General features: G+C 49.9%; 10 protein-coding genes across 10 annotated transcripts; 7 read left to right on the forward strand and 3 right to left on the reverse strand.

The window, feature by feature from the left end:
- Nucleotides 1-126: 126 nt before the first annotated feature.
- ASPVEDRAFT_47662 (uncharacterized protein) lies at nucleotides 127-1,568 on the forward strand. The gene has a single exon (XM_040813834.1). The coding sequence runs from the start codon at nucleotides 198-200 to the stop codon at nucleotides 1,479-1,481; it is 1,284 nt and encodes a 427-aa protein (XP_040674275.1). The 5' UTR covers nucleotides 127-197; the 3' UTR covers nucleotides 1,482-1,568.
- Nucleotides 1,569-1,796: 228 nt separating this feature from the next.
- Nucleotides 1,797-2,976, forward strand: ASPVEDRAFT_402199 (uncharacterized protein). The gene has a single exon (XM_040812088.1). It carries the CDS (start codon nucleotides 1,925-1,927, stop codon nucleotides 2,927-2,929), a length of 1,005 nt encoding a protein of 334 aa, XP_040674276.1. The 5' UTR covers nucleotides 1,797-1,924; the 3' UTR covers nucleotides 2,930-2,976.
- Nucleotides 2,923-4,190, reverse strand: ASPVEDRAFT_47663 (uncharacterized protein). Its single transcript, XM_040813835.1, has one exon. The coding sequence runs from the start codon at nucleotides 4,167-4,169 to the stop codon at nucleotides 3,024-3,026; it is 1,146 nt and encodes a 381-aa protein (XP_040674277.1). The 5' UTR covers nucleotides 4,170-4,190; the 3' UTR covers nucleotides 2,923-3,023.
- Nucleotides 4,191-4,572: 382 nt separating this feature from the next.
- ASPVEDRAFT_57585 (Zn(II)2Cys6 transcription factor) lies at nucleotides 4,573-6,196 on the forward strand (the record flags this gene model as incomplete). Its single annotated transcript, XM_040815354.1, has 3 exons — nucleotides 4,573-5,149; nucleotides 5,210-5,250; nucleotides 5,300-6,196. 3 exons carry the CDS (start codon nucleotides 4,573-4,575, stop codon nucleotides 6,194-6,196), a joined length of 1,515 nt encoding a protein of 504 aa, XP_040674278.1.
- A 285-nt stretch (nucleotides 6,197-6,481) lies between these two features.
- Nucleotides 6,482-7,229, forward strand: ASPVEDRAFT_34664 (sugar O-acetyltransferase; the record flags this gene model as incomplete). Its single annotated transcript, XM_040810879.1, has 3 exons — nucleotides 6,482-6,654; nucleotides 6,715-7,111; nucleotides 7,212-7,229. The coding sequence occupies 3 exons, from the start codon at nucleotides 6,482-6,484 to the stop codon at nucleotides 7,227-7,229; spliced, it is 588 nt and encodes a 195-aa protein (XP_040674279.1).
- Nucleotides 6,999-8,542, reverse strand: ASPVEDRAFT_47665 (putative LaeA-like methyltransferase). Its single transcript, XM_040813836.1, has 5 exons — nucleotides 8,449-8,542; nucleotides 8,287-8,394; nucleotides 7,980-8,236; nucleotides 7,171-7,921; nucleotides 6,999-7,111 (listed from the first exon to the last, which is right to left on the reverse strand). The coding sequence occupies exons 1-4, from the start codon at nucleotides 8,502-8,504 to the stop codon at nucleotides 7,497-7,499; spliced, it is 846 nt and encodes a 281-aa protein (XP_040674280.1). The 5' UTR covers nucleotides 8,505-8,542; the 3' UTR covers nucleotides 6,999-7,111; nucleotides 7,171-7,496.
- A 324-nt stretch (nucleotides 8,543-8,866) lies between these two features.
- Nucleotides 8,867-10,743, reverse strand: ASPVEDRAFT_89735 (uncharacterized protein; the record flags this gene model as incomplete). Its single annotated transcript, XM_040818676.1, has 4 exons — nucleotides 8,867-9,783; nucleotides 9,831-10,423; nucleotides 10,473-10,582; nucleotides 10,630-10,743. The coding sequence occupies 4 exons, from the start codon at nucleotides 10,741-10,743 to the stop codon at nucleotides 8,867-8,869; spliced, it is 1,734 nt and encodes a 577-aa protein (XP_040674281.1).
- Nucleotides 10,744-12,650: 1,907 nt separating this feature from the next.
- Nucleotides 12,651-13,733, forward strand: ASPVEDRAFT_144593 (LLM class flavin-dependent oxidoreductase; the record flags this gene model as incomplete). Its single annotated transcript, XM_040807999.1, has 1 exon — nucleotides 12,651-13,733. One exon carries the CDS (start codon nucleotides 12,651-12,653, stop codon nucleotides 13,731-13,733), a length of 1,083 nt encoding a protein of 360 aa, XP_040674282.1.
- A 1,720-nt stretch (nucleotides 13,734-15,453) lies between these two features.
- On the forward strand, nucleotides 15,454-16,024 carry ASPVEDRAFT_47668 (uncharacterized protein). Its single transcript, XM_040813837.1, has one exon. It carries the CDS (start codon nucleotides 15,499-15,501, stop codon nucleotides 15,877-15,879), a length of 381 nt encoding a protein of 126 aa, XP_040674283.1. The 5' UTR covers nucleotides 15,454-15,498; the 3' UTR covers nucleotides 15,880-16,024.
- Nucleotides 16,025-19,821: 3,797 nt separating this feature from the next.
- ASPVEDRAFT_156160 (uncharacterized protein) lies at nucleotides 19,822-21,951 on the forward strand (the record flags this gene model as incomplete). The annotated part of the gene is made up of 10 exons (XM_040808507.1): nucleotides 19,822-19,936; nucleotides 19,987-20,097; nucleotides 20,144-20,265; nucleotides 20,313-20,418; nucleotides 20,465-20,589; nucleotides 20,636-20,734; nucleotides 20,780-20,915; nucleotides 20,964-21,045; nucleotides 21,096-21,198; nucleotides 21,248-21,951. 10 exons carry the CDS (start codon nucleotides 19,822-19,824, stop codon nucleotides 21,845-21,847), a joined length of 1,599 nt encoding a protein of 532 aa, XP_040674284.1. The 3' UTR covers nucleotides 21,848-21,951.
- Nucleotides 21,952-22,426: the final 475 nt, after the last annotated feature.

Genomic DNA, 22,426 nt, shown 5'->3' on the forward strand with positions numbered 1-22,426 from the left:
TATAGGATTCATTTTGCCTCCCGGATGACATCACCAAAGTAGACGCAACCGGTAGAAACGCTTCCTACTTTTATCCTCCCTCTGGGCTTAATGAATAAGTAGTCTTTGCATGGTCTCTATAGCTGTATATCTCTCTGTCCGCTTGCACTCCGCCACGTCCATTTTCCTCCCAGAATACAACTAAATAGTGCCGCAATATGGGTCCTAGTAAATCATTTCAGTCCATTCTGGACAAACATCGCCCAGATATGAAGACATATGAGTCCATCTACCGCGACTTCCACCAAAATCCAGAACTGTCAACCCTCGAAAACGAGACCTCTGCAAAAATCGTCAAACACCTAAAGTCCATATCCCAGGACCTCGACATCCGCACAGGCATCGGGGGCAACGGTCTCATTGCCATTTACAAGAACGGGTCAGGCCCAACTATCTTACTCCGATCCGACATGGACGGTTTGCCAATTGAGGAAGAAACCGGGCTAGAATACGCATCGAAGAAACGAATGACTGACGCCACCGATAACGTCGAGAAACCCGTCATGCATGCCTGCGGACACGATGCACATATGACGTGCAACATCGGAGCCGCTGAGACGCTCCTCAAGGCCAAAGATGAGTGGTCTGGGACAATCATCTTCCTGTTCCAGCCCGCCGAGGAAATCGCGCGCGGTGCACAGGCTATGGTCGAGGATGGCCTGTTCGGCTCCAAGCACAACTGTCCCATACCAGATGTACTCCTCGGGCAGCATGTCTTCCCTCTGCCCCCAGGCAAGGTCGTTACCAAGGCTGGCACCGTCATGTCTGCGGCCGATAGCTTCAGAATCACCATCTACGGAAAAGGAGGGCACGGGAGTATGCCTGACCTGTGTGTCGATCCCGTGGTTGTGGGTTCTTCAATCGTTATGAAGCTTCAAACGATCGTCAGCAGAGAGATGCCTCCAAGCGAGTCTGCAGTCGTCACTGTTGCTAGTTTCCATTCCGGTGCGACAGCTAATGTTATAAGTAACCAGGCCGTGCTGCAACTGAATGTCCGGACAGTCAGCGAGCACTCTAGGAAGGTTGCTGTAGACGCAGTATATCGGATCGTCAAGGGTGAATGCCAGATGGCAAGGTGCCCGAAGGAGCCGCTCTTTGAGCGTCTAAGCCAGTATCCTCTAAGCATTAATGATGCTGGATTATCCGAAAAGGTGCAAGAATCGTTTACGAATCATTTCGGAGATCAGCATCAGGTACTAGAAGCTCCCTTCGCGGGCAGCGAGGACTTTTCAAACCTGGCCACCGCTATAAACAAACCGTCTTTCTTCTGGGGCTGGAGTGCAACGCATCCTGACACCTGGAAGAAGTATGAGGATGGCACCCTGGATCAGCTTCCAAGTAACCACTCGTCCTCTTTTACTACAGGCATTCCTGGGGCCCTGGTCACTGGTATCGATGCGATGGTTGTGGCAGCATTGACCTTCGTTGGAAAGTCCCCGTGACGGTATAAACTACATGTCTGTACAGTGATAATACTGTAGTTATAAAGTAACCAAAGGAATGAAACTGGCATTCTTGTTGACTCTGGGACGTTGATATGCCTCCAATCTGCCATATTGAGAACCCTCCATATAATGGATTTTCGTTGGATGTCCCCATTATTATCACAAAGTACTCCGTATACCGCACTTTAAATGGAAATACTGATCGGACTGGGTTCTGCATTGTTTTGGTGTGGAATAAAATAGACACAGTGCCAGGACCACTTGTCCCACTTTCCGGACGATCACACGTCAGCACGAACCAGAATGTTTATTCCACCCCCCAATGCTCGGATGACGGCCTATCAGGCTGTCTTGCTGCCTTTTCTCGAGTCTGCCTGCACAAACTCAGCCGTCCACTTTCAACTCTCGAAGACTAGGCCACCACGGACAACCACCACCTCATGCCGGCAACCAATATCCACAGGCTGCGAAGGTTCCTATTATTCCCCCAGTTGCCGGTGGAACTCCAGGACCACATATGGGATATCGCCGCACAGCCCTTCGGCAGCCATGGACAGCTGCATACATTTTTCGCCGCGGATCATTATTGCAAACAAGAGACTGAGGCCTTGCGAGTCGGCAGTGATCCCCTTCGGTTTGGTCCTAGGGGAACTGTGAAGGAGAGGTCGTTTAACCTGCTTGTGCCATGGGACGACGAAGACGGCCATGTCAACACATCTGCATACAACGCAATCTGCGGGCTGTGGACAGCCTGTCGGGCATCGCGCAAAGCTCTTGAGCGACGCCACCCAAGAAACGAGTGGTGGTCAGATATTCCAGGGCCCGAGTCAAATTGTCCTACCCGTAATGCTGGGCCAGGAGGGTATCTCAACGATCCAGACGCCTCTCACACCGCTTCGTATATCGATCGAGAGGAAAGAGCCCAGCACATCACGATATGGCCTGAGAGAGATATCGTGCATATCGCTATCCCACGGGGACGCGACCTCGCCGATTGGTTCTACCACTACGCCGGTGACCACGTCCCCCTGCTTGATAAGAGATCCGATGCAGGAGATTCAGAAGCCCACCCGAGCTTCGTGGGCATGAACGTTGCGATTGACTATAATCCCAGGTGGTTCTCTTGGCCTCCTGCGTATCTTGCTGATACCCTTGAAGTATTCCACGATAATACTTTGCGAAAGGTGTGGTTCATCGACCGCCGACTGCGCCAACGCCAACCTGTTCGCGACTGGCCGGGTGATTTGCAGACGTTTTACTCTTGTGGCTACGTCTTCACTGAGGTCCGTGAGAATCAACAGAATCTGTGGGTGATGCAGGGCGGCTCTCTCGGTGCGTCTGTCTTTGACTTCTTTAGTCTCCTGGCACGAGAACACGGCCGTGTGGTGATAGAGGGGTCTACACGAGTCGGGGTATTGGCGTGCGAGCCAGATCCCAAGTGGTAGGCAGGATAGGATCATCAAAATTGCATATATAGAAATAATAGAACTAAATAGGTATCTCAAAAACTATTCATAACTTCATTACCAGTCTGAGTTGCTATCCAATTATAGACGATACCGCCTGGACGATATTCGACGCAGCTTCTGCGTAGCTCGGAAGACCAGAGTCATCTTGATAATCCGCGCCCTCCACTCGTTCTGGCGATGCTCCTGGAAGAACGACCAGGTCTGTTTCACCGGATATCTCCCGCAAAGTATCTCCACACAGCACCTCGGCAGCCACACGCATGACATACGTGCGCTTGATATTGTACGTCTCGAACGTTGGAGCCGTGTCCTCGAGTGCAGGACTGAAAATTTCCTTTTTATTTCCTTTCTCTGGCGATAACGCGACATTCAAATCGGTAGTTGCCCCGTTGAATAGCACAGCAGACTCGCTCTGTGTTTCATCCGATCCGGTATGCGCTGTACCCCAGACCTTGGTTTTCCTCTTCACCGAGATTCTGAACCCTTTCAGGATAAAGGAAATGTTCTCCAGGCCTGATGCAGCCTCTGACGAACGTATAATCGATAGCGAGCAGGGGATCTCTTCCCGAGGGTGGATTTTAGCGGGCACGGTGAGTTGAAGCTGAAAGTCGACAGACGCTCCCTGAGACAAGCGCAAAAGAGACTTGGCCCTGCTTCCAGGGCTCTTTTTACTCGGAAGTCGTGTGGTCAGTCTGACTGCGTCACCTTTTGTAGGAATCTGATTCTCAGGATCATGTCGCGGCCGGTAAGTGATAGGCACGATTTTCTCAGAGATGCGCCGCTGCGACGGGCCAAACTGGGACTGTGTCCAGACCGATGTTCTAATCGTGTACTCCGCAGACGCTTCAAACTTTTCGTTCCTGTGCTTGAATGTCGGGGGAAGAAGATGGTTCGATCGGATTGTCGTAAGCTGCTTCGTCCAGTGGGTCATATTTACAACGCTTGGGTCCACTGGCGAAGCTCGTGAGGGGAACGGAAAGGCGAACGGCAAGACGATCTGAGAGCCATAGACCTCGCCTACTCGCGTGCAGAACAGATCTGCCTCGCCGCATGCATCACCGGAGTTGCAGACGACTGCGGTCTTGGTGCGGCCTGCGACTTCAACCACGACATACAGCGGGCTTGTTAAATCGGTGCGCTCGAAGCTGACCTGGCCGCTTACGGTTTCTCCTTGCGAATAGGTTGCGCTGGGATTGTCCAGGTTCACGACGAGCATGGTGGGGTGATTTGACTGTTGTGTGTAGGTGCAAGTTGTCCGGAAAGTAGGGACAGCCCGCTATATATCTTCGCCTACACAGCCTCACCCCGCGCACAGACTCATTCCTCTTTGGGCGATGCTTGACTTCAGCCTCATGGCTTGGAGTCAGCCTCCAGGCACTGACTCAATCTATGTCTTGGTCTGCAAGAACACCCAATAGATATCCTTCCACCGGAAAATATCGTTGGTTCTTCACTGTATGTATTATAAACACATTCCAGCCGTCTAATTGGCTGTCTATCGGGAATATCACGTGCATTCTGTGTTAGTCATCAGCCTTCACCAGCACTGATCCACACTCACTCAACACCTCAACATCACCATCAATCACGACAAGACATCCAATGACTCCCTCACAGCCATGACTAACGAGTCAGCTGGCTCTGATATACCATGCCAAATTCCATACCGACGCTCAAAGGACGGCTGTCAGGCTTGTCGGCGCCGCAAGAAGAAGTGCGATGAAGTCCATCCAATCTGCGGGGGCTGCACCAGGAACAGTCTATCTTGCCACTGGTCGGACGACGATGCAAACCAGCCCATCACACGCCGCAGGAGACGTCTTTGCCAAAGCGAACTGTGGCCCCGTTCGTTGGATATCCCACGAGAGCTCGGCGGAATGGTTACTGTCTTTGCCGTTCCCAGTCGCCCAATACTCCGCCGTCTCCTAACTCACTTCACAGAGGGAAGTGCGTTGTGGATGTCGATTAGTCCTCACCGTCACAAGAGGTTCCTACACCACGTGGTTTCCACTGCTGTGGGGAGCTCTTTGACGATGAGCTGTGTTCTTGCCGTCTCGGCTGCCGATCTGCTCAAGTACGAGACACAGGAGCCAGAACTGAGAATGATATCCCTTGATCTATATGGTAAAGCGGTCTCTGAGGTCAGATCTAACATTAATCATGAATTGGCCTGCGAGAAAGACCGGCCTCTATCGGGTATGCAGTACAAGCTTCGACCATCACATTCTTTGGCAGCAGTTTTCTAACTGGAGGCAGATGATATTGTGCTTGCCGTACTACTATTATGCGTACACGAGGTGCGACCTACACTCATTATGAGAGAACAGAACTAACCGCCTACATTAGACCCATAACTTTTCGGATACCAGTCGATTGCTACCTCATCTCAACGCTGCGGCTTTCCTTTTGCAGCAGCGACTATCCTCAACCCCGTCCAATGTCCAACTGCGAACGTTTCTCTTCGAGCTCTTCTCGTACTTCTTCGCGTTGACTGCCTTTTCACATGGACCGAGCCTCGCACTCACTCCAGCCGGCGAGGTATTCGACCTGATTTCAGCCAGTTCCAACCATCTACTTGACCAGGGAATGCTTTTAGGGCCATCTCAGGCGCTGATCACCACCATATTTCAGGTCACTCGGTTTGTAGTGCGCGCGCACTCCATGATGTACGGGCTGTTCCGTTCGGAGCTCGCAATTATAGAGCACCAACTACGGAACCCTCGCAACTTGACCGACCGTGCTACGGGTGAATCAGACGATCAGCCTCATCAATCGGAAGGAAGAATTGTCTATTCTCAAGAAGACACGACACTGTTTGAGCTTTACCGACTCTCGTGCCTGGTATACGTCAAGCAAATTCTTGATCCCGATGTCCACCCTAGCGACCATGAGCTTCAGCATCTGGTGAATTCATTTGTCGATGAACTCAGTACCCTTGAGGGTGACTCACCCTTAAATGGGATCTTAACGTGGCCGCTGCTGGTTATTGGTCTTTGCGCAGTGACTCGCGCCCAACAGTGCCTCATCATGGCGCGGCTGCGCCAAACATACAAGATCTGGAGAACGGACATTTTCACTACCACGATGGATTTCCTCCGCCAGCGATGGAGTCTCTTTGCCACTGAAATAGAGTCACAGCAACACAAGGATACTCACCAAGCAATGTTTCAATATGATTGCCGTGGGCCTTCGGGATCACATTACACCTTCGAAAACCTTCCCCTGCAGGTCGTCCTTGTTTAGCACGCACCTATATTGCCTATCTCAGAGCGAAGTCTAGCTGCTTTTACATTATCTGTTGATCGTGTACTGCAGCGAGTGAACAAACCAATTTGTCAGGAAACCGCGTGCAGATCGGGGCTAACCTCTTTGGGCGCTGTAGTAGCCGCGCTGCTCCACCGTTCCAGCAACAGCTTTATACAACGGGAATATAAAAACTCGACTTACCCATATTACAGCCCTGTGAGGAGCTTTATTTAAAATTGACCGATCCCTATTTGCAGCCCTTGCAGCCCACGCCAAGGTACAATGCTGTCCAACATCGACGAGCGCGAGAACCTGGCTCACATGGAGCGCGGCGAGCTCTATTACGCGTTTACACCAGAACTTGTTGCTGCGAGGAAACGATGCAGCCGTGCTGTTAATCGACTGAACAGTGCTGGTGAACTGAGCAGGCGAGAAATCGCCCAGTTCTGGAAAGAGTACGATACCCTGCAATCCCTCGGTCTCCTCTTCCTCGCCTAACTAACGGCCACTCTCAGAATCACCAATGACCCTCGAGACCTCCCACCACCGGCTGCCACAGAAGACGAAGAGGACACAGTATTGCATGAATATCCCTGGATCGAACGACCGATCAACATTGACTACGGCACGAACGTCAAAGTCGGAAGCAATGTCTTTATCAACTTCAACTGCACAATCCTGGATACATGCACAGTATCCATAGGATCACGGACGCTTATTGGTCCCAACGTTTCTTTCTTCAGCGGGACACACCCAGTTGATCCGGACGTCCGCAATGGAACATACGGACCGGAGATGGGTGGCTGTGTTACCATCGGCCAGGACTGCTGGATCGCCGGCAATGTCATCATCCTGCCTGGAGTTACGGTCGGCGATGGCTGTACCATTGGGGCGGGGAGTGTTGTGACAAAGGTAAGAAGGATCCAGATCTGGACCATGGGAGGCCTGGCTAATATAAGGGCCATAACTAGGACGTCGCGCCTTGCCACGTTGCTGCTGGAAACCCCGCCAGAATCTTGCGCAAGATTGAACGATCTGGCAGTAAAATCAGCAGGACGGATGGTTCTCTTCAGGGGTCGGTATAGCGGATTAGAGACGGCTGAGCGCCTTAAATAAATAAATAATAGACTTGTTTAGCCAATGTTCACCCATGCTTTCTCAGCCCCAGCGCTATTCCAGATATCTCGATATGCTGGCTCGGGAATGTCATATTCTTTTAATTAGCAATGGCCATTTTTCTTTTGCTATTATTGCAGCTCTTGATCTAATTTGGAATCCTATACTGTATATGTTGTGTCTAATTCGGCTTCTGGCCTATAACTGTCCCGAACCGCACGTCTATCACCTTCCCAGCAGCAAAATATTCCTCAAGATCTAGTTTTATCACCGCAGCCTTTCTGTTCGCTTCATCTTCGTCGGCTGCCTCGCCTATTCTGAGCAAAACAACGTGCATCATAGCAGAAAAGAACTTCCTCTCCCACTCTTGCGCACGTTCCGTCAAGTCCGTCCGTCCGCGAATAGTGGACGATCGGTTAACAACATTCACGAGTCCAGCACTGGTGTAGGCATTATACAGCGCGTCCGGGGCGCATTTGCTGATTTTCGTTACCTCCGTGAACTTCATCCAGGGTAACGCAGATGCTGGGCCTTTCGGGTGGTCGACGCTCCCTGCCTCTACATGGGCGAAGTCGACTTCACTCCACTGCAGGTAGCCACCAGGTTCTGTATAGGCTCTAATTAGCGGGGTCTCATACTCAGCTCCAGAGAGGTTGTCACCGACTTAGAATGGTAAGTAGGTTTTCCACTGCCTTTTTAAACTCTGACTCCGGAAATGCAGTGACCAGTAGCCTAACATGGACCAGGTCGTAGCGGTTAAGATGCTCCGCTGGGAAGGGTTGGAAGATGTCGTGCTCGGAGAACGATATCCCAGCGGGAGCTGGTGGGAACTGGGCAGCAGAAATGTCGAAGCCGTGGAATTGACGCTCAGATTCGCCTGCGCCTTCATTCAGCTGCTTTTGCGCATCCCAAAGCCAAACCCTGCACCTGTTAACACCAGAATTTCTCAGTCAGCAAGGGTGATTGCTCACCCAGTCCCAGTAGCGACGTCGGCGACCGTGGAAATATTGTCCAATGGCACATCCTTGTCTATGGCGCCGCCGACAATGTCTAGCAGGAGTTTGTGTTGTTCATTCAACCTGGAATAGTTAATACACGCGAAAGCACTGGAGTATAAGAAGTTAAGAACTAACCGGCGTGACTCAATCTCGTCACGGCCGAGAGGATACATCTCTTGTGCTTTAGTCATGGTTGGTAAATGGCGTGAGGAGAATTACGATGTCCGGAGTGAACCAGCGCGGTGTGGTTGAAGCTTATATAGGCAAGGCATTAGGCTTCCAGCGCCGTGCTATTCGTGACGAATAAGCGCTAACAACGTTCAGCCCGGCTATTCGGCTTGATTTGGATCACTACGCTGAAGTTTGGCTTACGGGGCGCCTGACCAAGAGTGACCCACTGCGCCCCGGGTTGCGGTGGATTCCCACTGGCACGTCGGTGAACTTGTGCTCTGAAAGTTTGGAACCGGGTGGGAATGGCCGATAACACCGCAGTGGGATAAATTCCAAGGAAAGGGACCGAATGGATTGCCTTCTATGGACTGGAATGGCGTTCTTAATTTAACCCGCCGTCGTCGTCAAAGATATCAAAGGCGAAGGCATCATCTCCAGGAGCAGCGATATGTTCATCCTCTGGGTGAAACAAATCCCATCCTCTTGTTGCGATGTCCAGACTGTTGGCGATGCTTGACCATGTGCTCGCGGGGTGATCAGCAACTATTGACCTGCGGAGAAGGTCAACCAAACGGCGAATATATTCGGTAGTTTCGCCAAAGTCGAGTCCCGTAGTGGACTGTTCCTGACATGACGCCTTCAAAAGACAAACAGATGCAAATGCCGTCATCGTTCCGAAGTATAAAGGGAGCTTGTGTAGCCACACTTCAGTGCTTGCATGTCCATTTACAATACACTGAATGATACCTAGGGCACTGCCCAGGGCAGACGACGCAAAGGTATCGATGCCCTCCTTAGGCAACGAGTATATCTCTGCCGCTGGACCCCGAAACACATGCGAGAAGAGGAACAATTTTGCTGAATGGTAGTACATGCATTCCAGCCTGTTTGATAATGATGTCGCCGACTCGCTGATTGACAGTAAATCCGACCATTCGGCAAACCACTGGTCGTATTCTGCGCCAAAACTTTCCAGCTCTGTCGACTTTTCGCTCGCCATCGGGTTCTCAATATCCGCACCGAAGTTATCAAACACTCGGCCGCTGATAGACCAAAGCTCGACTTGAGCAATCAAACCCAAGTCGCATGATGTTGAAAACGGACTCTGTAAGAAATCTCGCGGCGCTTTCAAGGAATGGAAGTCGCGAGTGAGTGGAGGCCGTCCATGGCTCAGCGAGTAGTGTCGGTCACACAGGTAGACCAAAAAGTAGAGTCGTGTGCGGTCATAACAGGCTCTCTTCGTATGGGGCATTTTGGTGATACATCGGTGTAGGTCAAGCTCTGTGGATATACGAACAGCTTGAATTTGTCAGAAAATGTGCAGTAGTATCCTGGAACAGCCTCACCTAGTCCACTCAGTGCAGAGGTGATTTCGCTCAGCCAGAACGCTCCAATGCACAATGCTCGTACATCGTCAAATTTATGGTTCGTCGCGAACATCTTCCGTGAGACTTCCGTCTTCAACGCGTTGAGGCATGACGGGTAAATGTTGGAGCCCGCGCAGAAAGCAGACACAGTACAGATTGCTGATATTAGAAGTGAGGATCTGGAGCGTACTCGGGCCAATGTATCATCAGGCTCGAGGATGTAGTGGACGCAGTTATCAAGGTGCTCATGGTAGAATCTAAACAGAGCCTCGGCTGTCTGGTGGGAGATCACGCCGCACGAGATCAGATCTGGTCGTCGTTGCCCTTGAAATACTACCTGCTGGCCACTGAAGGTGAGATCTATCATGGATGATGCGGGAAATGCTCCAAGACTACAAGATAGATTCAAAGTAATCGTGTTTGGCATGCCGGTTGATGCGCGGCTCGCAGGCGTCTTTCTGGGCCTGTTTCTCTCTCCTGACGTCCCACCCTCAGGCGAAGCGGTCAAATTCTCGGTTGAAATTGCGGCTGATTCCAAGTTTTCCAGTCGACGTTCGATGTTTTCCTTCCATCTATCAATTTGTTAGGATGACATCCACATTATAGAGTCAGTGTTCATACGATGCGTCACTTTCAAGCAGCATTTGCAGGCTCTTGTTGACGGTACAGGAGAGACCACGAGATTGACACCGTGTGCAAGGTGGATTTCCATCGCTCATATTACATTTGATCTATATATATCAGTGTCTCGTTTTATACAGTTGTTGTTGTGTCTGACCTTGAGTTTGCGACAGGCGACGCATGCCGTGATCTTACGCGTAATGTCAGGAGGCTTTCGGTCCCCAAAAGACTCGCGCAAGGCTCTTACGGCAGAAAATGAGGATGATGACATGATATATTCGGAGAGATGGAGTGGGATGGAATGCAAGAAGAGAAACCTCAACAGGAACAGAAGGGTGGAGGCCGTTGTCTTTCTGCCTTACAGCCTTACAGCCTCGCTTCGTTTATTAACCGTATATGGCTAGCGCTCTGCTGTGATCTTCGCACTCTTCGGCCATCAAGGCAAAAGTGCTTGTCCCTTCATTCACTACTCTTCGAATCCATCATGCTCTGATGGGACCTGCACTATAGCTCTGCCGCTTAATGTTATTTATACACCCACCTTCCGTCGCACAGTCCCCATGAACGACCCAAGTTCCCCTGGCGACGGCGAACCGGAGAATGACGTCAGCGCCGCCCGGATATCGCAGTCTGTGTGCTTGATCCAGGTACGACTTCCTCCAGACCCAGGAACGATAAGCTAACGATCCCAGCGTGTCTATCGCGGTTATCGGACGCGACGCGAACTACGAGGCAGGTACTTGCGCTCTACTAATCGGTGGATCGATGTACGTCAATGTCCAACTATGTGATCGCTAGAAACTGACTACTATAGACGTTGAGGGAGGTACAAGCACAGCAACGCCAGAGCTGTCCCACACTGCCTGCCAGCTCTCCAGTTGTGCAGGCCCATCGGAACTGGAGTCATGCTGTCCGCGTCACAAAGCTAGCACGTGGCGATAGTAATGGCCGGCAAGCTTCTCCAAGGGGTATCAAACCGAACCCGGCCACGATAAGCAAGGCAATGGACTTGCAGTACTTCCTCGAGATGATGGACCTTAAGCACCGCCACGGCAGCAATCTGCGCAAGTATCATGAACACTGGAAATCGACTGATTCTCACCAAAACTTCTTCTACTGGCTTGATAACGGCGCCGGCAAGGAGGTCGAACTGCCTGCTTGCCCTCGCGAAAAGCTTGAACGAGAACAAATACGCTATCTTTCGCGAGAGGAAAGGCTGAACTATGAAGTTAAAGTCGATAATACGGGAAGACTTCGCTGGGCCAAAAACGACGAGCTGGTGTGGACTAGCAATGCGCGGTACGAGGACAGCACAGACGGGATTTTACCCCTTAGTAGTCCAAGGCCGAAGGGGAAGCCCAGTTCTGGCCGGTCGCATTCAATATCGAGTTCGGATTTAGATGGCGAGACCGTAGATATGGATTTGAAGTGGGAATCTCATGTTAACGCGCCGGTCAGTCGCACGCGCAGCATCATCAAACGCATCAAGGACAAACTACTGGACAAGGATGACTGGTGGATATTTGTATGACCCCTGCCCATCAGGCTCCAAGTGAGAGTGACTGACTCGCTAGGTCGCTGACCCCTCATATCGTCTGTATATTGGAATTAAAAAACGAGGGTCGTTTCAGCACTCCTCGTTCCTGCGCGGAGGTCGCATTGCAGCCGCAGGCATGATCAAGGTCCGAAACGGCAAGTTGCGCGATCTTGCTCCATTAAGGTATGTTCCTTCTCCAACCCCAAAGACGACGCCAACAATAATAGTGGTCACTATCGCCCGCGGTCGGCCAACTTCCACGCGTTCGTTCATGCACTGCAGGGCCAGGGGGCAGATCTCTCGCATGTGTCCGTCACCAAACTGTATGCCACTCTTGCCGGCATGGAAGGCTATGTCGGCACCAAGCGGAGCATAATTCGGGCTGGTGAGAAGATGGAACGCAAGGTAGCCAGCGCGGGGCAAGAGAAAGGGCCGTTAGAAATTGATTTGTAAGGCAAGATGGTGGGTGAAGACGTGATTTCTGTATCTCTGGCATCATCCAGTGATGCCACCACCGTCGCCGTTACGCCGATCGCACCATCGGCGATAGGACTGTTGGAGACGACTACAAGAGGGATGTCCTGCCCCTCGCAGGGAATATTTTCTCTGCTTACCTCCGGTAATATTTCCTAACCGCCACGATGCCAACCGAATTCATCAGTCTCACGTTTCCAACACAGTCCACGGAGCTCAAGCCGATTATCAATGCTCCGATTGACCCGGCATTCCTAGAGCGCTATGCTCGCAACCTCGATGACTACGGTTACAATTACACGCTTGTTCCATATGACAGCTCCTACTTCGACCCTTGGACTGTTGGCGCCACCATCGCCGCTCACACCAAAAACCTGAAGATCATAATCGCGCTCCGACCGAACACCTTGTATCCGACAGTAGCAGCCAAGGCACTGGCAACTCTAGATCAGCTTAGCTCTGGCCGCGCTGTCGTTCACTTTATCGCCGGTGGCAGCGATGTTGAGCAAGCCAGGGAGGGCGACTTCCTGACCAAGGAACAACGCTACGCCCGCCAAGAAGACTACATCAAGATCCTCCGGCGTGCATGGGAGTCAGATGAGCCATTTGACTGGGACAGCCCCTACTACACCTTTAAGCAATTCAGTAACCGTGTCCGTCCAGTCAATGGCACGATCCCCGTCTCCGTGGGTGGTTCTTCCGACGACGCCTACCGCGTTGGCGGCGCGCTAGCCGACATCTTCGGCCTCTGGGGCGAGCCATTAAAAGAGACCAAGGAACAGATCGATCGTGTCTATGCCGAAGCCGAGAAAGCTGGTCGCACCGACCGGCCTCGCATCTGGGTCACTTTCCGGCCCATCGTTGCTGAGACAGACGACCTAGCCTGGGCCAAGGCACACCGCACCCTCGATGCCCTGCAAACGCATCGTTCTGCTTTCAATGCTAAAGCTCCTGCCAATGCACCTCCACCCCAGAATGTTGGCTCGCAGCGCCTACTAGACATTGCTTCTCGGGGAGAGGTACAGGACCGCGCCCTGTGGTATCCAACCGTGACGGCAACAAACGCCCGCGGTGCATCCACGGCTCTTGTGGGATCGTACGATACTGTTTCCAAGTCGATTCTCGACTACGTTGATCTAGGAGCGGATCTGATCTCTATCCGAGGGTATGACAATCTCAACGATGCAATCGACTATGGGCGCTATGTCATACCGCAGGTCCGTGAAGAGTTGCAAAGACGAGGAGAATAAGTAAATCCCCTCTGTTAGTACTATGTAGATACTTTATTGTACATAGAATATTACACTTTCAGTGCACATACATACTTGGCTTTCTAGCAGTGTTGATGGCCTTTCCTTTCTATTTTAGTGCTCATCCCTTGCCGCTTTTTACTCGCTGAGTAGATATCAGTATACCCTGAGCACGCCCTGAGCAGCCTGACGCAATTACTGAGTACTAGGTAAGTAAGAGGCTGAGTACCCTGAGTAAGTAATCTTAATAAACTATATACTTATACCCTAACTAATAATCCTTTTCTTGCCTGATTCTCCGCTCACACTCAGCTTTTACCTGCCATACTCTCCTAACACCCGGCACTGCTATTAGGAAAGAGATAAATAGGTCAAGCTAATATTCTTTCTAATACCCACAGCCTTTTTGCCTAGTGGGACTCTGCTGTAGTTAAACATACTATACAATATAGTAAAAGATTTTTGATAGGCTTTCTCAGTTAAAAGACAGTTATTATTAACTAGGGTAACTAGGGTAGCTTTAAGCTCTAGTTTACTTGGCCTAGCTTGTTATAAAGGTCCTTAGCCTTTGGAGGGGTTTGCAAATAGTGTGAAAGAGTGTAATACACCTGATCAGCAAGACAAAGGCGTTGCAAGTAGTATATTTCCAGAAATAAGGATAGTTAATAGATTAACACTGAAGTTCTAAACGAGGCTCCAAATTCGTCTAGACGTAATGGTTTACCATACATAGACATAGATAAGGATTGGATAGGGAGCTCCTGCATACCTCCTTAAGGGGTTAGAACTCTGAACTGAGGTACAATTGTGATAATATTTCATAACTATGAGTGGGAGCAGATACAGCTATTTCTAGCTCTGGGAGCTGTCCCCTACTGCGTCACACATTTTCCTTATCAAGCTACCGCTGGTAGCCTGACAGTTCTATGCAGGACACAATCGTATATCCTGATCATCATGCTATCTGACCTGGGATCCAACTTAAGGGGAAGAATACACCACCACGACGACTGCAGCGGAGAAGTCGCTATCTTCAAATTTAGTGAAAAACTACGTTTGCATTCAATGAGGAGCTACCAGTATCTTGCACATCGCGATTATATACGGATTCAGCAGATGGTAGAATCTGAGGCTCGTTCGTGCGAATGCATCATATTTTATGTTGGGCTTGACCTTTGCTGATCAAGTCGATGAGTTCGTTCAATAATCTGGGAATGGATGCTTTGATATATCCTGGTATTTTTATTTTGCTGGCTAGCCTCTGAAGAAAGCGTAGGCCACAAACAGGGACGTCTTGGCTCAGACTTGGATCAGGCCAGCCATCTTATACTTTGTCTTTCTTGGGCGTAATCAAACCCCTAGAGTCAATAATTTCCTCTATTTCCATGCTGACAGGAATCACGAGCTGGTGGGGCTGTGCCACCGTGAAGGTGAGAATTGGTAGGGATTCTCATCCTGGAGCTGACCTTAAGAATGCGTGTACTGTAAGCTATTAGCTATCTCGACAAAAGATTAGGCGTGCTGTCTCTCGTCTCCTCTCAAAGAAACCATATTCGGAGAGACGCTGCGCTCCATATCACGAGCCCGAGTAATAAAGAGGAATGCTCCCTTTCTCTCTCCTTCACTCTCTATAAATAAGCCTGATAACTTGTCCCTTCTTCTCTTTTTTACTTTCTCTTTCTCCTTTTCTTTTCCTTCCGAAGTCACAAACCCCTTATCTCCTCCCCATCATACATACAATATCCCGATACTTCTCGCATTCAAGATGAAGCTTTCTCACACTGCCATTCTACTCTTCACAATCTTCCAATCCAGCCTCGCGATTCCCGAAAAACGGGCAGACGACCCAGCCACAATTGCCGCAATCAAGGTCATGGCGCACCGAATGGTTAAAAACGGCGAATCGTATAACTGCTTGGCTGCAATCATTGACCGCCAGAGCGGGTGGGACTATGAGGCCAAAAACCCCAGCAGCGGCGCCTATGGCCTGTTCCAAGCATATCCGCCCGACAGAATGGCCTCGGCTGGTGGGGACTGGAAGACCAACCCTGAGACCCAGCTGGAATGGGGCCTTGATTATATTCGCAGCCGCCATCGGACCGCCTGCGCCGCCTGGAAGACCTTGAAAGAGACCGGGTCGTGGTAACTAGGGTCTTCGTGTTTCATCGGAGGTTGGTACCTGGTATTTATGGAGGGGATTGGTGGATAGTTTACGAGTAGAACAGGCCACAACTAAATAATATTCTGCGCCCGCAACAATTAAGCAGATGTGTCCGCCGCGCCGTTAGATATCATGCGAAGATAAGGGCGATCTTGACATCACTGTCTAGATCTAAAAGATATCTTCTAACAGCAATCTTCTAGAGCACCTGGCTTATCCTTATCCTATGCCGACTAACCAGGTCCCGAATATGAACACTGCGAAGTATCTCAGCCTCTAGGGATTCCTCCACGTATCCCACGGAGTCTCTCGAGTAGATAATCTGTCAACAGAACAGGAAATCTTCTATAAGCACAATCAGCGTGAGGCAATTTTACAGGATTTAATAGTAAAGGTATAGATTACACTTTAGCCTATAGAATTTGTTCTTATACTAGAGAAAGGAATTATTCTGCATTTAGCTGGCCATGATATATGTTACCCGAAAACCGACAAAATAGGAGCGGCGGCGGTAAATAATAAGAATATAGGATATCATGTCATACATGCTAGTGGTAAGTATTTATCGTATATAAGCTTGCCATTTATATAGCACTTCCAAGTCCGTATTGCGTACATATATGTAGACATTCAACCCATCGGGACCTCAAACGCTCAAGGAATACGGGAACATGTAATGAAGATGGAATCCATAGCCAACTGTTCATGGGACGAACTCATCTACCTGGTCCATATATAGGCGCCTTAGGCAGGTTTGGGTTCTTTGTTCATTTGTATGGTCCGGATACCTCAGGGTCTTCAAATATGTCCGTGTCCAGTTTCAATGTCCACGGTTCCAGTTGGGATTATTCGATCCTCTCTGAATTCGCTGCGTCCAGGGCGCCATTCATTGTTGACAGAAGGCCTCCCCTGCCTTCTTCCAGCCATTAAAAAGGGAAGCGGGTGTGGATTGGGAAAGGGCAATAAACCAAAGAATAGGGCGCCATACCATAGCTTACAAGGTGTCCCATTAAGCTGGCCATGCCCATCAGCTCACTCCCGCGATTGGCTGTATGTAATTGAGTCCCAAGATCGACTACACCTAGAGAGGGTCCGTTCGTAACACGTTCTTCTTCCGCCAGCCCTTGGTCCATTCCTGCTGTGCGACTGTGGACCAGTTTGTCGGTTCTTGTTCTAAAAATTGATTCCATAGCCGGATTCACGTGCATCTCCGGTCCTTCATAGTCATCTGATTGTGGGTAGAGGCGTAATACGATTTGTAGTGAGCACCTTGTTGATCAAGTCCTTTCCTCGCTTGGGAGAGTGCAGGACTCGAAAGTGTCGAGGCTTAGCGGGCCTTGAAGGGTCCACTGGGGCCACATTGGTTTCAGAGTTGGGACAGTGCCTGTCGCATGGTTACCATCCATTCGAATACATTTCACCTGTGGGGATGTTTATGGGGGGAATGATGTTTCCAATAACCGGAACAAATAGTATACACTCACTGTGCGCTACTTAGTACGCCGCAATTCCCCTTGTCTACTTCGTGGGCTGCCACCTGTAGATGGGTCGGCTGGGGCTGATATGCAGATGGATCTTCAGCGCTAGGAATATTGACTTGGCGGCTCGAGATGAACCAAAGAATCTAACCGAGGCCTCTTGTTACAGCCAATAAAGGGCTTTGCAAGTTTCATCCGCTTGATTTGAATGCCTCAAGCGTCTCAATGATCAACTTCCTATCTACGTGACTAAAGAACCCACACAACCCCTCATGGCGGTCAATATACACCCCGAGTTGGATAGCTGAATCGATCGTACCTGGAATCATCTTGGTTGTTCTCCACAGCGCCCCGTGCACAAGGCCCACCTCGCCTTCCAGGGCGAGTTCTCGCTGTGGAAACTATGAATTTGTCACAGAAAGGCACGACCCAGTAGGTGGCGCTATGGATCTACACGGTGTACTCTTTGTGATGCGAGAGTCGAGAGTGGAGGCGGCCGATGTCTGAAGATCAGATCAACTATACATCCTTCGCTTCTTGGTGGCGGATAGGGTGTTGCCATCACAATCACTTTCCCAGAACACTGTTAGCTACGAAGAATATGTAGAAAGTATAGAATTATTTCATGACTTAGAATTGAGCCAGCCCACCGGTAGGCTTTTCAAGGCCCACTGTGCATGAAAAAAAAAGGGCTTCCAGAGAGGATGTTGCGGATTGCACGTAACCTAGAGATGGAAGCCTTGTTTTTGCGAGCTAGGGTTACGTTTAGCTTTCACTACGGTCTACGATCAGCCTGAGATCGTCACGAATGGGGTCCTTCAAGTTACTTGTGCCCAGCATATACCCACAGGCTCGATACTGTGTTGCTGTTTACCGAGGTCTTCGTCAGCTGCAAATCACTCTTGTTCATGATCAACCTGAACAGACGTCATGGGCCTTTGAGCCCAATCTATAAATACTTCGTCCATGTCTGCTCGTCTTGCATCTATCTTCCTCACCTTCAATTACTCTTTCAGTTCAAGCATTCGAGCTGCATCAAAGTACTATATTTGTATTATGCGTTTGTCAATGACCCTTCTTGGCCTCGTCGGCCTCCCATTCACCTTCGCAGTCTACTGTAACAGTGGTTGCAATGAATATGACTCAACGTTTATTGGCGGTGCGAACTGCCCTGGATCCTGGTGGCCTGTTGGTGGGGACGGGGATTGTAAGAGCCACTATCAGCTAGCCGGGGGATACACATGCTGCTGCGACTGTCCCGGTGTCGCAGCATAGTTGGGCCAACACGATTCTTATCTACAGTAAGGTCCCCCATTAGGCGACTCGGCTTAGCAGGACACTGATCGTTCTGCTCGCAATTGCTAGATGGATCCTACCTTTAAAGCGGCTATGAAAATACGAAAACGGGGGCATGATGAAGGAGTCTATCCCAGAGCGTCGCAGTGAACATACAACACTGTTGCCTAGATTTTTGATCATTCATATTCAATAGAAAATATAGAATTCAGAAAACCCACTACCAAGTCATGCTCTCTTATTGTGCCTCGCCATTTCCTCCCCTTATCAATAGATTCTGAACCCCGCCACCTCATTCGCAGGTTTGAGCAGATGGTCCGAACCATATAGCAGGGATGGATATGAGCTATGGGCTGTGGCGCCTCTGCCTAAGTGTAAAACTTATAGCGATGCAGCCGCGGATGAAGCAGAGAAGGATTAAAGGCCTAAAGGATTTACTATCTATTATCTCTATAGTAGTACACAATATATATTCATAATTATTATGTATTAAGACTTATATCTTAAAGTCCAACTACTTATGAATGTTTCTCCTAAATCGGCGTTTGATACCAGCCACTCCGAGCAGCCCGTCAGTAATTACTGGGTCTATAGCCAATTATGAGAACTCTTACTCCCCTCTGTCTGTGCGGTCACAATACGATCCATATCCAATAACATCACGATAATTCAGTGAGGTGGCTATTCGGTGGTCAGCGTGGAGACCTTAACAGTAACCCAGGCTGCCGGCGAAATGAACCATCAGACTAACAAGTTACCATGCATAGGGGAAATAAGGAGAAGATTACCAAGAAGAGTCACTTGCTCAAGCAGTAATGAATAGGTTCATGTCATCATGTGCAGTTGCCGATCCCAGTGCGAATACCTCCGGCTATCACAGCGCATGCATCCGACTCAGGCAGCGTCGCTTGGCCATTAATATAGATACAACCTAGGATATTACAGTCCTCCACCACCAGCAAGCCATGACGGGATCAATGAACACAAGCTCAGCAAGGTCCTTCCCCGCAGCCGGCGATTTCACGGCGATCTGCCACAATGGGACGTCTCCAATCGGCCCATTGTGGGGTAAATTTGGGGTATATAACCGGGGTGTAGATATCGGTCGATATTTTCAGTAGTTTCAACCCCTGTAATCACCGAAATCATTAAAATGATATCCTCTTTTTCTGAAAAAGCGGCGGCGCTGGAGGCCGAGGGGGTATACATCGGGAGTTGGAGTGCGAAGAACGTCCTCTCTCCACGAAAGGACACGCAAGGAGAATATGGTAAGACATCTCAGCTCTTTTCCCCAGGTTTCCTAGCTGACTAGTGGTAGACACCTCCGAAGATCGGATTGAGCGGCTCACTACGGTGAGAAGCGACTGGACAGAAGCAGAAGAAAGGCGTCTCCTTCGCAAGCTCGACGCCCGCGTTGTCCTGCCGTCCTGTAGGTTCCCAGACTACTCTGGTTTGAACCGTATTCTAATCAACAGGCATCGTCTATATCCTGGCGTATCTTGACCGGTCGAATCTCGGAAACGTGAAGATTCTCCAATCTGACACCCCCGATTCCCTGGAGACAAACCTAGGGCTAGAAGGGGTAGAATTCAACTGGGTATGTCGTTCTCCTACTAACTGGACCGAATACTGACAACTGTAAAGGCCGTCTCTGTGTCTTATTTTGCAGTCACTGCAATGCTGATTCCTGCGATGTTGATGCTGAAGAAGCTGTCAGCCAAAACCTTCTTTCCCCTGTGCATGGTCACTTGTTAGTCTCTCAAAAGACGTGTTTGCTCTCGTTACTGATAATATAGGGGCCATTATTATCATGACAATGGCAGCTTGTACCAATTCTGCTGGATTGATTGCTTCTCGGGTCTTCCTCGGTATCCCTGAGTCGGGAGTCGTGACTTGCGGCGTTATGTATTTCAGTTTCTGGGTATGTCTCTCCATGAAAGTCCTACCTGTTCTAACGTCAGGTGTAGTACAAACCCAGGGAAAGAGCTGTGCGGATCGGAGTATTTTACAGTTCCAACTCCATCGCCCAGGCCATCTCCGGATTCCTTGCGGTTGGTATCGACAATGTAAGAACATGCTTCTTCTAACTGGGTCACTGCTAATTGATATAGCTAAATGGTAAAGGCGGCCTGAAGTCATGGCAATGGGTTTTTATCATTGAGGGTGCTATGACGATAGTCGCTGCTATTCCGATATACTTCCTCCTACTGTCGTTTCCAGAGACATCTACCGCACTCTCTGCTAGAGGTATGACTCGAGTCACGAGTGATAAAATTTGTCTAACTTTGGATATAGAGAGGCACATAGCAATTAATCGTTTTGGCCGTGGAAGTACCCGCCATACGGACGTGACTTGGAATACAGACGCCTTCATTCAGTCAGTGTCACCCGGGACAGCTCCATTGCACATCACGCTGACCTTAACAGAATAATGACACGCCCGTCGAGCTATATATTCTTCCTGTCGTACATCTGTATCGCCATCGCCGCTGTAGCGCAGGCTACCTTCTTACCAACCATCCTCCACACCGTAAGTACCCTATCTACCTGCCAATGACTGCTCAACTGATATAATGCAGCTCCTGCAATTCCCAACCCAAAAGGCAAACCTATACACCGCGATTGTAAACCTCGTAGCCGTGCCTCTCTACTGGATCTACCCATTACATTCCGACTGGACACGCGAACGAATGTGGCACTTCATCATCCCAGTCCTAGGCTCCATTCCCTGTTACGCCGTGTGGACCTACACAAGCCTCCACCCAGGCAGACACACAATCAGCTACATATCGATGTACGGGATGGCTTTCCTCGGACAGCTCCTTCTAGTCTCACAGCCCGTCCTGCTATCCTACCGCAGCGCAACACTCTACGGTGCCGCCGAGCAGGCCGTGGGAACATCCATCGCTGTGGCTGCGCTATCAATCGCCAGTATCATTGCTCCGCAGATGTATCCCAACTCAGATGCACCGTACTATCTGAAAGGGTTTACGGCTACTGTGGCTTTGCTGGCTGGGGGGATCGTTTGTTATCTCACCGTCCCGTTCTGCTTGTATTTCGAGGCGCGCAGGAGGAAGGCGAAGACGGGCCATGCCATGCCAATCCAGGCTGTGGTTGATGCCGAGAGGTCTGAGGTCGAGACGAAAGCAGGTGAAACGAAAGAAGCTGCTGCTGTTTAGGCTTCCTGACCGCGTGGTGTGTGGATCGTGGGCTTGACATGGGACGATTGGCTGGATATCCGGACATTTTGGTAGACGAATATTATATATGGGGTTATTCTTAGCGATAGGGGAGGCTCATGATTGTTTATACTACTACGAGACAAACTTTTGTCTTTTATAGAGGCGGTACTTTGTAACAGCAAAATGGACATTTCCAAATACTACACAATTTAATACTTTATATCATCGCCATTAGCCACCTTTCTTTGTTTGTAATTAATGGCGGTTCTACCTAAATCCCAGGCATAGTCTTTGGCATCGGCACAGTACCCTTTCCTAGTATTTAGCCTGATAAATCTGGGAAGGACCCATCGAGACGAATACATTGGAGGCAGATCCATCGTAGCTGGTGAGAGATCTGTTGAATCGCCGAGAATCACCGAGAATCACCGAAAACAACCGGCACCTCCACGGCAATTAGATATCGGAATACACCCGATGGACTCGGAGGAAAGTATATTTAAAATATTGCAGATTCCAGCTGCTACATTCAAGGGACAGCAATACAGATCCAGCCATGTCACCACCACCACAGCC

Source organism: Aspergillus versicolor (assembly GCF_001890125.1).
Source record: "Aspergillus versicolor CBS 583.65 unplaced genomic scaffold ASPVEscaffold_16, whole genome shotgun sequence".
NCBI lineage: Eukaryota > Fungi > Ascomycota > Eurotiomycetes > Eurotiales > Aspergillaceae > Aspergillus > Aspergillus versicolor.

Excerpts from the sequence above, each read along its gene's own strand:
- ASPVEDRAFT_402199 (XM_040812088.1), top strand. The coding sequence starts at position 1,925 with ATGCCGGCAACCAATATCCACAGGCTGCGAAGGTTCCTATTATTCCCC.
- ASPVEDRAFT_47665 (XM_040813836.1), bottom strand. The coding sequence starts at position 8,504 with ATGACTAAAGCACAAGAGATGTATCCTCTCGGCCGTGACGAGATTGAG. Across the intron at positions 8,395-8,448 it reads GACGAGATTGAGTCACGCCG|GTTGAATGAACAACACAAAC; the intron begins GTTAGTTCTTAA and ends TAACTATTCCAG. Across the intron at positions 8,237-8,286 it reads GACGTCGCTACTGGGACTGG|GGTTTGGCTTTGGGATGCGC; the intron begins GTGAGCAATCAC and ends TAACAGGTGCAG.
- ASPVEDRAFT_47663 (XM_040813835.1), bottom strand. The coding sequence starts at position 4,169 with ATGCTCGTCGTGAACCTGGACAATCCCAGCGCAACCTATTCGCAAGGA.
- ASPVEDRAFT_47662 (XM_040813834.1), top strand. The coding sequence starts at position 198 with ATGGGTCCTAGTAAATCATTTCAGTCCATTCTGGACAAACATCGCCCA.
- ASPVEDRAFT_47668 (XM_040813837.1), top strand. The coding sequence starts at position 15,499 with ATGAAGCTTTCTCACACTGCCATTCTACTCTTCACAATCTTCCAATCC.